This window comes from Chiloscyllium plagiosum, unplaced genomic scaffold (assembly GCF_037043375.1).
Source record: "Chiloscyllium plagiosum isolate Xiang-an unplaced genomic scaffold, Cpla_swu_hap1 HiC_scaffold_26, whole genome shotgun sequence".
NCBI lineage: Eukaryota > Metazoa > Chordata > Chondrichthyes > Orectolobiformes > Hemiscylliidae > Chiloscyllium > Chiloscyllium plagiosum.
This window is the reverse complement of record NW_028270164.1, coordinates 3,012,031-3,024,293: the sequence shown is the minus strand read 5'-3', so window position 1 is coordinate 3,024,293 and position 12,263 is coordinate 3,012,031. Positions and strand designations below refer to the sequence as shown.

The window sequence follows — 12,263 nt, the reverse complement described above, 5'->3', positions numbered from 1 at the left end:
GGGGAGGTGTGGCTGGTGGGAGAGTCTAATAGGAGAAACAGTTAATGTCCGTACTGTCACAGCCCACCTCACCCTCATTGTCAGACCACAAGTCGGACATTCAAGGGAGAGGGGTTTAGGGTGGGACCTTCCTCACGTCACTTGGCAATGGGGAATTTTTTCATGTATCTCCCAGGTTTGTGAAGCTGTGAGCCAGCCCTCAGCACCAAGACTCCAAAACCAATTCCATTCCAGGCTGCTTGAACCTTCCTGAGCTGTGACCCTTGTGGATAACGATGGATTTGATGGTCCCCCTGAGCCGTGAATCATCCGTGATCGCCTGACTCCCCCCAACATCCCCCCTCCTCAGTGTCACCCTCCTCTAGTCCTCAGGCCCCCTGTAGTCCTAGTCCTGCCCTTCAGCCTCTCTCCTCTCCCTGCCCTGGTCGGGAGGGAATCAACTGGCCACTAGATTTAAAATGGTTTATAAATACTCTCACAAAGGGAGGGAGGGAGGAGGTCTGGGGGCTGACCTACAGCAGTGCAGCTCTCAGAGGCAGTCCAGAGGATACGGTATCAGGAGACAGTTCAGGCATTGGGGGTATTTGTAGTAGACCAGAAACTGGGGTATCTACAGTGGGTCAGAGGAGGGTGGGGGTGTCTGTGATGGGCCGGGGGTGGGTGTCTGTGATGGGTCAGGGGTGGGGGTGGGTGGGGGTATGTCTGTGGTAGGTCGGGGGTGGGTGTGGGTGGGGGGTGTCTGTGATGGGTCAGGGGTGGGGGTGGGTGTCTGTGGTGGGTCGGGGGTGAGGACGTGTCTGTGGTGGGTCGGGGGTTGGTGGGGGGTGTCTGTGGTGGGTCGGGGGTGGGGGTGCATTGGGGGTGTCTGTGGTGGGTGGGGTGTGTCTGTGATGGGTCGGGGGTGAGTGGGGGTGTCTGTGATGGGTCAGGGGTGGGGGTGGGTGGGGGGTGACTGTGATGGGTTGGGGGTGGGAGTGAGTAGGGTGTGTCTGTGATGGGTCGGGGGTGGGGTGTCTGTGGTGGGTCGGGGTGGGGGTGTGTCTGTGGTGGGTTGGGGATGGGGTGGGGGGGTGTCTGTGATGGGTCGGGGGGTGGGGTTGTGTCTGTGGTGGGTTGGGGATGGGTGGGGGGTGTCTGTGATGGGTCGGGGGTGGGAGGGGGGTGTCTGTGGTGGGTCAGAGGTGGGTGGGGGGTGTCTGTGGTGGGTCGGGGGTGGGGGTGGGTGTCTGTGATGGGTCAGGGGTGTGGGTGGGTGGGGGTGTGTCTGTAATGGGTCAGGGGGTGGGGGTGTCTGTGATGGGTCGGGGTGGGGGTGTGTCTGTTGTGGGTTGGGGGTGGGTGAGGGGTTTCTGTAATTGGTCAGGGGTGGGGATGGGTGGAGGGTGTCTGTGATGGGTCGGGGGTGGTGGTGTGTCTGCTGGGTCGGGGGTGGGGGTGGGTGAGGTGTGTCTGTGGTGGGTCGGGGGTGGGGGTGGGTGGGGTGTGTCTGTGATAGGGCAGGGGTAGGGGGGTGTCTGTGCTGGGTCGTGGTGGGTGGGGGTGTGTCTGTGCTGGGTCAGGGGTGGGGGGGCATCTGTGGTGGGTCGGGGATGTGTGGGGGTGTGTCTGTGGTGGGTCGAGGGTGGGGGTGTGTCTTTGGTGGGTCGGTGGGGTGTGTCTGTGATGAATCATCATACTCCCCACATGCCCCCGGATATTTTCAGTTGACTCCAATATTCAGTTTCTGGTGATGGAAGCTCAGTTATTGGTCACTGGGGAGGCTGTGCTCTGCAGCTCCATCTAATTCTCCCACTGGGTAAGTTAAAGGCTGGCTTTATTTATGGTAACATTTCACTGAGTGTGAGAGTTGGGGTGAGCCAGTGGCTTGAACAACTTGGAATATTCCAGGAGGTATCTCACTGTTCTCTGAAACGCACATTGTGGGGCAGGCGGATAGCGCAGGGGTTACTCTCTGGGAGCCTCGGTAACTGCTTCGTATTCCTGTGTACAGGGTGGGGGGGCTGGGGGAGGTCCTGGTTTCTGGTAGGAGTTGCCTGGGGAACAGCAGCTGCAGTGAAAACTCTGACAGTTGCTGGAGATGGAGTCCCACACATTCCCTGCTGTTTACCCGGGGCAGGCACTCAGAGAGTGAGGGTTCCAATGTCTTCCTACCATGGGACAGCCCCAGTCCTGCACTCACTCAGGAGGACGTAGCTGCGTTTCCACTGGGGGGACAGTTGGGAGGGAGACAGAGTGTTCACTGACTAAGGAATAAGAGTGACTTAAGGCTTGCTTCTCTCTCCTAACCCAGAAGCACTGAGCTCAATCGCAATTCCTGAGATCAGACACCTCAGCAGAGAGGGAAAGAGAGTAACACTGCACTGTGCTGTGAAACCCTCTGCAAATGTGACAGCTTTGACGACTCTTCACACACAGGCATTTACACGATCACATCATTCACTCTCTCAGGCATGAGTCAAACACTGAGCACAAAAATACTGTCAACAGGCTGGAACAGTTCAATGACAAAATAAAAGGAATTACTAAGAATCAAAATTAATTTAAACATATCTAAGATCACAGATAAATGGATGAGAGATTCGGGATTAGGAAGCCAGTCTGTTGATTGTGCTGTGGCTCTTTCACAGTACAGCATCTGAGCGGATCCAGGAACATCTCCCTTAAAAATAGTTTTCTTCAGCTAACCTACAAAACATTTCCAGTTTTCAATACCATGAATCTTTCAAAATATAATTCACCATTTACAATGAACTGTTCACAATAAAAGTCCATTAAAAAAAATTAAAAATGAATTGCAGCAATTGTAATTTCTTTGTGCTAAACTCTGCTGACAAGGCCTGGCTCCCGAGACACTTGAAAGGGAAAGCCTTGTTTTACATTTCATACTATAAACATACTCAGCCTTCAAAAAAGTAACGTTAAATGCTACGGAGGACACAGCCAGTCCTGGATTCAATTTCTTTGAAGAACTGGTTGGTTTTTGCACCCTCCATGTCGGGGAATGTGACTTTTTGGTGGTGAGTTTTTGAGCCAAAACAATGCCCCCAAAATACCCGTGTCACCGGAGCAGTCATGAAGATTCAACCAAAACAATAAATTGTTGCTCTTCAAGGCAACAAATGATTTTGTTGCTGTTTTGCTTTTCCTTCAATAACCAAACACGATGGCACAGGAGAAGTGTTGAATCCTGTGGGTACATGGGCAAAAATCTGGGAAGTGATGGATTTCCGAACATTGGAGAGAGTGATGGAGCACACACCGACTCTATGGTTTATTTGGTTTGAAGGACTGAGTGAAGTCTGTGTTAGGTTTGTTCCGGGTTTTACTGTGAAGACTGAAATGTTACACTGAAGCAAACGTTGGCTTTTGCTAGTTTAATGCATCGTGTGAAATGGGAGGAAGACCGAGAGTTCACGGTAAGTCAGGACAGATTGGCATTCTGGGTGGAAATCTGCGCCAAACACTGATCACGTCTCCAGCTCAATGTTGATTGAAGATGCCAGTTTGGTCCCCCATTTCCCTGTTCGCAAACAATCCAGACAGGAACTCCTTGACTCCAGTGAGAAGCGCTCACACAGTGCAGGACTTGTCTGTCGGTTGCTGTGTGGTCGGTGAGCCGAGGCTGGGGGCGCTCGGATTGGTTTTTGGAAAGACGACAGGTTTGGGCCTGAGAGCGGGAGGTTTCACCTGGGCTGCTATCTTCACCGACTTCACTGGCCTGAAGGTGCACGGCATATCCCCGGAGGAGCTGGCACTCCTCTGCAGAGAGGACTCCGAGTCCTTCAGAATGCGGGAATGGAGGGGGCTGGAAGGTTCCGATGTGGGAGCCATCGATGGAGATGCCTTCATGGGTTCCAGCGTGTCTAGGACCACGTCGGGGGCATGTTTCACTGCACTCTGACGCTCCAGTTCCCGGAGCTCATTCAGGGCTGAATTCATTGTGGCCTCAATATCCTGCAAAACAAAATTTCCCAAAATATTAGAAAGGACCAAACTGGAACCTGACGGATTCACTGAGGCAGCCAAAAGGTATACGTAAAATCAAACTGAAAAAAAATGTGGATGCTGAAAATCAGAAACAAAAACAGAAGTTGCTGGAAAAACACAGCAGGTCTGGCAGCATCTGTGGAGAGAAATCAGAGTTAACGTTTTGGGTTGAGTGACCCTTATGGGGAAACATTAATTTTGATTTCTCTCTACAAATGCTGCCTGACCCGCTGAGTTTAACTGGCCATATGTTCAATATAAATAGCACAGAAGTGATATGGGAACAGTGACTACACTAAAAATAAAACAAAAACAAATTACTGGAAAAACGCAGGAAGTCTGGCAGCATCTGTGGAGAGAAAGTGACCCTTCTCCAAAACACCGAGGATAAAGCTAGTTGGAATGGGCTGAAGACATGAAAGACACTTTATAGATTAGTCTGTATCATCACATATCTGAGAGTTCCATTTCTATCACCACACAGAAATATCCTTGTGCTGCCCATATGTAACACAAGTTAGATCCTTGGATTCTGTTTACTAGAAGGTGTCTGGGATTTATTCATTGCTGAACTAACACACACAGGATGGAGTTATCTCCACACAGCACTAGCACGCAGAATAGGTGATGCTTCTGGTCATGTGATGCCAAGTACCTGACAGATCTGCATAAAGCGCTTCTTAAAGGGACATCGTGCTTAATGCTATAACATCATGACATTCTAATTTCAGTTTCCTCTCACCCTTCCTTTTGATATTTCCACCATTTCAACCGCAGTACTTTAAACCTTAATCCTTTAAAAAGGTCTGACTTTCTGGGGAATAAGGAATGGGGAAAAACCAGTTCGCCACCCTCTAATTAGGAGGGAGATCCAGTGATCACTAGGAATCGGGTACGTCACTCAGTGATCATGCCAACAGACCACAAGCTGCGGTGAACTGTAATTGGTCAGATTAAAGCCAGAGAATGGAATAATAGGCAGAAGGCAAGGACAACAGATTTTTATTGTCAAGTTGATTATGTCATCATTCCTAACATTGGAATCAATTAATGGATCATATCGGTATCTCATATTTTTATATTCCAGTTACAGACACAGGACTGGGCAGTGTGTACTTGTTTCCGTCATACACAGGACTGGGCAATGTGTACTTGTGTCCGTCATACACAGGACTGGGCAATGTGTACCTTGTGTCCGTCATACATAGGACTGGGCAGTGTGTACTTGTGTCCATCATACAGAGGTCTGGTACATAGGACTGGGCAGTGTGTACTTGTGTCCATCATACAGAGGTCTGGGCAGTGTGTACTTGTGTCCGTCATACACAGGACTGGGCAGTGTGTACTTGTGTCCATCATACACAGGACTGGGCAGTGTGTACTTGTGTCCATCATACATAGGACTGGGCAGTGTGTACTTGTGTCCATCATACAGAGGTCTGGGCAGTGTGTACTTGTGTCCGTCATACACAGGACTGGGCAGTGTGTACTTGTGTCCATCATACAGAGGTCTGGGCAGTGTGTACTTGTGTCCGTCATACACAGGACTGGGCAGTGTGTACTTGTGTCCATCATACACAGGACTGGGCAGTGTGTACTTGTGTCCATCATACAGAGGTCTGGGCAGTGTGTACTTGTGTCCGTCATACACAGGACTGGGCAGTGTGTACTTGTGTCCATCATACACAGGACTGGGCAGTGTGTACTTGTGTCCATCATACACAGGACTGGGCAGTGTGTACTTGTGTCCATCATACACAGGACTGGGCAGTGTGTACTTGTGTCCATCATACATAGGACTGGGCAGTGTGTACTTGTGTCCATCATACACGGGATTGGGCAGTGTGTACTTGTTTCCGTCATACACAGGACTGGGCAATGTGTACTTGTGTCCGTCATACACAGGACTGGGCACTGTGTACTTGTGTCCATCATACACGGGATTGGGCAGTGTGTACTTGTGTCCGTCATACACAGGACTGGGCAATGTGTACTTGTGTCCGTCATACACAGGACTGGGCAGTGTGTACTTGTGTCCATCATACACAGGACTGGGCAGTGTGTACTTGTGTCCATCATACACGGGACTGGGCAGTGTGTACTTGTGTCCGTCATACAGAGGACTGGGCGTGTGTACTTGTGTCCGTCATACACAGGACTGGACAGTGTGTACTTGTGTCCATCATACACAGGACTGGGCAGTGTGTACTTGTGTCCGTCATACACAGGACTGGGCAGTGTGTACTTGTGTCCATCATACACAGGACTGGGCAGTGTGTACTTGTGTCCATCATACATAGGACTGAGCAGTGTGTACTTGTGTCCGTTATACACAGGACTGGGCAGTGTGTACTAGTGTCCATCATACACAGGACTGGGCAGTGTGTATTTGTGTCCGTCATACATAGGACTGAGCAGTGTGTACTTGTGTCCGTCATACACAGGACTGGGCAGTGTGTACTAGTGTCCATCATACACAGGACTGGGCAGTGTGTACTTGTGTCCGTCATACATAGGACTGAGCAGTGTGTACTTGTGTCCATCATACACAGGACTGGGCAGTGTGTACTAGTGTCCATCATACACAGGACTGGGCAGTGTGTACTTGTGTCCGTCATACATAGGACTGAGCAGTGTGTACTTGTGTCCGTCATACACAGGACTGGGCAGTGTGTACTAGTGTCCATCATACACAGGACTGGGCAGTGTGTACTTGTGTCCGTCATACATAGGACTGAGCAGTGTGTACTTGTGTCCGTCATACACAGGACTGGGCAGTGTGTACTAGTGTCCATCATACACAGGACTGGGCAGTGTGTATTTGTGTCCGTCATACATAGGACTGGGCAGTGTGTACTTGTGTCCATCATACACTGGACTGGGCAGTGTGTACTTGTGTCCATCATACACAGGACTGGGCAGTGTGTACTTGTGTCCATCATACAGAGGACTGGGCGTGTGTACTAGTGTCCATCATACACAGGACTGGGCAGTGTGTACTTGTGTCCGTCATACACAGGACTGAGCAGTGTGTACTTGTGTCCGTCATACAGAGGACTGGGCAGTGTGTACTTGTGTCCGTCATACACTGGACTGGGCAGTGTGTACTTGTGTCCGTCATACACAGGACTGAGCAGTGTGTACTTGTGTCCATCATACAGAGGACTGGGCGTGTGTACTAGTGTCCATCATACACAGGACTGGGCAGTGTGTACTTGTGTCCGTCATACACAGGACTGAGCAGTGTGTACTTGTGTCCATCATACAGAGGACTGGGCAGTGTGTATTTGTGTCCGTCATACATAGGACTGAGCAGTGTGTACTTGTGTCCGTCATACACAGGACTGGGCAGTGTGTACTAGTGTCCATCATACACAGGACTGGGCAGTGTGTACTAGTGTCCATCATACACAGGACTGGGCAGTGTGTACTTGTGTCCGTCATACATAGGACTGAGCAGTGTGTACTTGTGTCCATCATACACAGGACTGGGCAGTGTGTACTAGTGTCCATCATACACAGGACTGGGCAGTGTGTACTTGTGTCCGTCATACATAGGACTGAGCAGTGTGTACTTGTGTCTGTCATACACAGGACTGGGCAGTGTGTACTAGTGTCCATCATACACAGGACTGGGCAGTGTGTACTTGTGTCCGTCATACATAGGACTGAGCAGTGTGTACTTGTGTCCGTCATACACAGGACTGGGCAGTGTGTACTAGTGTCCATCATACACAGGACTGAGCAGTGTGTATTTGTGTCCGTCATACAGAGGACTGGGCAGTGTGTACTAGTGTCCATCATACACAGGACTGGGCAGTGTGTATTTGTGTCCGTCATACATAGGACTGGGCAGTGTGTACTTGTGTCCATCATACACTGGACTGGGCAGTGTGTACTTGTGTCCATCATACACAGGACTGGGCAGTGTGTACTTGTGTCCATCATACAGAGGACTGGGCGTGTGTACTAGTGTCCATCATACACAGGACTGGGCAGTGTGTACTTGTGTCCGTCATACACAGGACTGAGCAGTGTGTACTTGTGTCCGTCATACAGAGGACTGGGCAGTGTGTACTTGTGTCCATCATACAGAGGACTGGGCAGTGTGTACTTGTGTCCATCATACACTGGACTGGGCAGTGTGTGTACTTGTGTCCATCATACACAGGACTGGGCAGTGTGTACTTGTGTCCATCATACAGAGGACTGGGCGTGTGTACTAGTGTCCATCATACACAGGACTGGGCAGTGTGTACTTGTGTCCGTCATACAGAGGACTGGGCAGTGTGTACTTGTGTCCGTCATACACACGACTGGGCAGTGTGTACTTGTGTCCGTCATACACAGGACTGGACAGTGTGTACTTGTGTCCATCATACACAGGACTGGGAAGTGTGTACTTGTGTCCGTCATACAGAGGACTGGGCGTGTGTACTAGTGTCCATCATACACAGGACTGGGCAGTGTGTACTAGTGTACATCATACACAGGACTGGGCAGTGTGTACTTGTGTCCGTCATACACAGGACTGGGCAGTGTGTACTTGTGTCCATCATACACAGGACTGGGCAGTGTGTACTTGTGTCCGTCATACACAGGACTGGGTAGTGTGTAGTTGTGTCCGTCATACAGAGGACTGGACAGTGTGTACTTGTGTCCATCATACACAGGACTGGGCAGTGTGTACTTGTGTCCGTCATACACAGGACTGGACAGTGCGTACTTGTGTCCGTCATACAGAGGACTGGGCAGTGTGTACTTGTGTCCTTCATACACAGGACTGGGCAGTGTGTACTTGTGTCCGTCCAGCTACACACTGGACGGTGTAGTGTTTAGCATCCCAGCTTCACACAGGACAGTGTAGTGTTTACAATCCCAGCTACACACAGGACGGTGCAGTGTTTAACATCCTAGCTGTACACAGGACAGTGCAGTGTTTACAATCCCAGCTATATACAAGACAGTGCAGTGTTTACAATCTCAGCTGTACACAGGACAGTGTAGTATTTACAATCTCAGCTATATACAGGACAGTGCAGTGTTTACAATCCCAGCTATACACAGGACGGTGCAGTGTTTACAATCCCAGCTATATACAGGACAGTGCAGTGTTTACAGTCCCAGCTATATGCAGGTCAGTGCAGTGTTTACAATCCCAGCTGTACACAGGACTGTGCAGTGTTTACAATCCCAGCTACATACAGGTCAGTGCAGTGTTTACAATCCCAGCTATATACAGGACAGTGCAGTGTTTACAGTCTCAGCTATATACAGGACAGTGCAGTATTTACAGTCCCAGCTATATACAGCACAGTGCAGTGTTTACCATCTAACATTTGATTCACATGGCTGTAGTTTTGCCGAGCCAGTCTCTCTGAGATTTCAGACACCTCCCGATGGGAGAACACCTTTTTCTCGTTTCCCGGCTGTGCTCTGAGTTATGGAACGAATTGGGGGAAGGGTAGATGTGAGAAAAAAAATCAAAATGTATAAAAAGATTCTGAAGAAAAAGCAAATATATGTTGAAGAGAAAAAGCCTTGTGATTCTGTGCCATAACTTGCAGAGTCTGGAATGCTTTGTTGAAAACATAAAAATAAACAAAACAATTATTGTGATTTCAAAAGAATTTGTGTGGGGTTTGAGGTAATGGAGGATCACATTACAATCATTCAAGGGGCCCATGGCAACACAAGGGTTTTCTAGATACCAATGATCAAAGTGAAATTCCCAGTGCTCCTGGCCAATTCCTGCTGCAGTATATTGTTAACATATTGGAGAGACAAACAGCTCAGCCAGTACACCCAGCCTTGAGCAGGGAACACTGCTAACTTTTCCTTGTATTTGCATTTTCCAGGAAACCCAATTCCACTTTCTCCCCCTTCTCCTTCAGATATCGCACACTAGCATCAGTTTGACGTAACTTCAGAGCTGACAATTCCCAAGAAACAAAGCTCACATCTCTCCCCAACTGCACCACCCCCATCATCGTAAATCACTCAACAGTTATTCAAAGTCCCCAGACAGTAACACTATCCTCAGGATTGTGTTCCAGTACTGAATGCACATCAATAAAAGAACTTCTGAACACATTGCTTTCTCTTGTGTGACAATTAACCAAGAGCTTTCTGTTCTGTAGATGTTGTGCTGTCTGCTGTACATTTGGCAGGAATGACAAGGAAACCTTTGACTCCACAGAAAATGATATTCTAAAACTGGCAGAGGGAGCGATGGAACTGGGGCTACAGATTCACAAATCATTACAAATAATAATGTGCGTTAACAAGGCCATCAACAGCTCAATACTTTGTTGGTGGGTTAGTGGGCGAAGGCTTGGCGGTGCTTGGGAGAAATTGCTTGACTACAAATTCTTTTGTTAATCTTAATTAGTGTAGACCAGAACTTGAATATTCTTGAAAAAGGACACATTTTGTCAAAGTTTTTTATAACTAGTATTCATCAGGACAGTTTGCAAAAAGTGAATATAGGCGGCGTGGTTTGTAAGTTTGCAGATGACACCAAAATTGGAGGTGTAGTGGACCGTGAAGAAGGTGACCTCAGAGTACAACAGGACCTTGATCAGATGGGCCAAAGGGCCGAGGAGTGGCAGATGGAATTTAATTTAGATAAATGGCAAGTGCTGCATTTTGGAAAGGCAAATCAGGACAGGGCTTACACACTTAATGGCAAGGCCCTAGGGAGTGTTGCTGAACTAAGAGACCTTAGAGTGCAGGTTCATAGCTCCTTGAAAGTGGAGTCGCAGGTAGATAGGATAGTGAAGACGACATTTGGTATGCTTTCCTTTATTGGTCAGAGTATTGAGTACAGGAGTTGGGAGGTCATGTTGCTGCTGTACAGGACATTGGTGAGGCTACTGTTGGAATATTGCCTGCAATTCTGGTCTCCTTCCTATCGGAAAGATGTTGTGAAACCTCCTATCACATTTCCAACGCCCCTCCTCCAAGTCCCTCCTCCCTACCTTTTATCTTCTCCTGCTGAACACTCTCTGCTCATTCCTGAAGAAGGGCCTGTGCCCGAAACGTCGAATCTCCTGTTCCCTGGATGCTGCCTGACCTGCTGTGCTGTTCCAGCAATAAAGTTTCAACTTTGATCTCCAGCATCTGCAGACCTCACTTTCTCCTCAGAAAAGATTTACAAGGATGTTGCCAGGGTTGGAGGATCTGAGCTACAGAGAGAGGCTGAACAGCCTGGGGCTGTTTTCCCTGGAGGGTCGGAGGCTGAGGGGTGACCTTATAGAGATTTATAAAATCATGAGGGGCATGGACTGGGCGGGGGAGTCCAAAACTAGATGGCATAGGTTTAAGGTTAGAGGGGAAAGACTTAAAAGGAACTTGAGGGGCAATTTTTTTCATGCAGAGTGTTTTCTCCTTCATTCACAGGATAAGGATGTCACTGGCTCGGCCAGCATTTATTGCCCTAATTATTTAGAGTCAGTCATATTGCTTGGGTCTGGAGTCACAGGTTGGCCAGACTAGGTATGAATAGCAGTCTTCCTTAACCAGCTGGGTTTTTCCCAAATAATTGGCTCTGGATTCATGGTCATTATTAGACTCTTAATTCCAGATTTATTTTTCTTGAATTTAATTTCCACAATCTTCCATGGCAGAATTTGAACCTGGGATCCCAGAACATTACCTGGCGTCTCTGAATTAACAGCTCAGCAATAATATCACTAGGCCATCATTAGGGTGGTGCGTGTGTGGAATGAGCTGCCAGAGGAAGGAGTGGAGGTCGGTACAACTACACCATTTAAAAGGTATCTGGATGGGTAAATGAATAGGAAGGCTTTAGAGAGATGTGAGCCAAATGCTGATAAATGGGACTGGATTAAGTTCGGATGTCTGGTCAGCATGGATGGGTTGGACTGAACGCTCTGTTTCCATGCTGCGTACGGGTGGTTCTGATATAATGTGATAGTTCCGTTCTCATGCGATCTCGTGTGCAGAGGAAACTCCATTATCCGGCATTTGATTATCCGAATATCGGGTTATCTGGCAAGATCGCAAGGTCCCGATGCTTGGCTAAACTATTGTTATCCAGCATTTGATTATCTGGAATTCGGTTAACCGAACGAAATACTCCCTGCTCATGTCCTTCAGTTAATCGAGGTTCCTCTGTAATAAGAAAATCGTGCAATAACAACGCCATTTAAACTAATGGGGCCAGAATCACGTTATAACCAATACAGGTAAGGAAAGTTCGCATTCTAGCAATTTGTCAATCATATTAAAGCCAATCTGTATTGAAGAAACAC

General features: G+C 48.5%; 1 protein-coding gene across 2 annotated transcripts in view; it reads right to left on the bottom strand.

Moving 5' to 3' along the window:
* Nucleotides 1-2,716: 2,716 nt before the first annotated feature.
* srgap2 (SLIT-ROBO Rho GTPase activating protein 2) overlaps nt 2,717-12,263 on the bottom strand; it is a 196,215-nt gene continuing 186,668 nt past the window's right edge. For both annotated transcript variants that reach the window (XM_087973417.1, XM_043716324.2), the window contains exon 22: nt 2,717-3,954. In XM_087973417.1, coding sequence (XP_087829543.1) covers nt 3,571-3,954 — 384 coding nt within the window. In that variant the 3' untranslated portion in view covers nt 2,717-3,570. The remainder of the gene's footprint in view (nt 3,955-12,263) is intronic.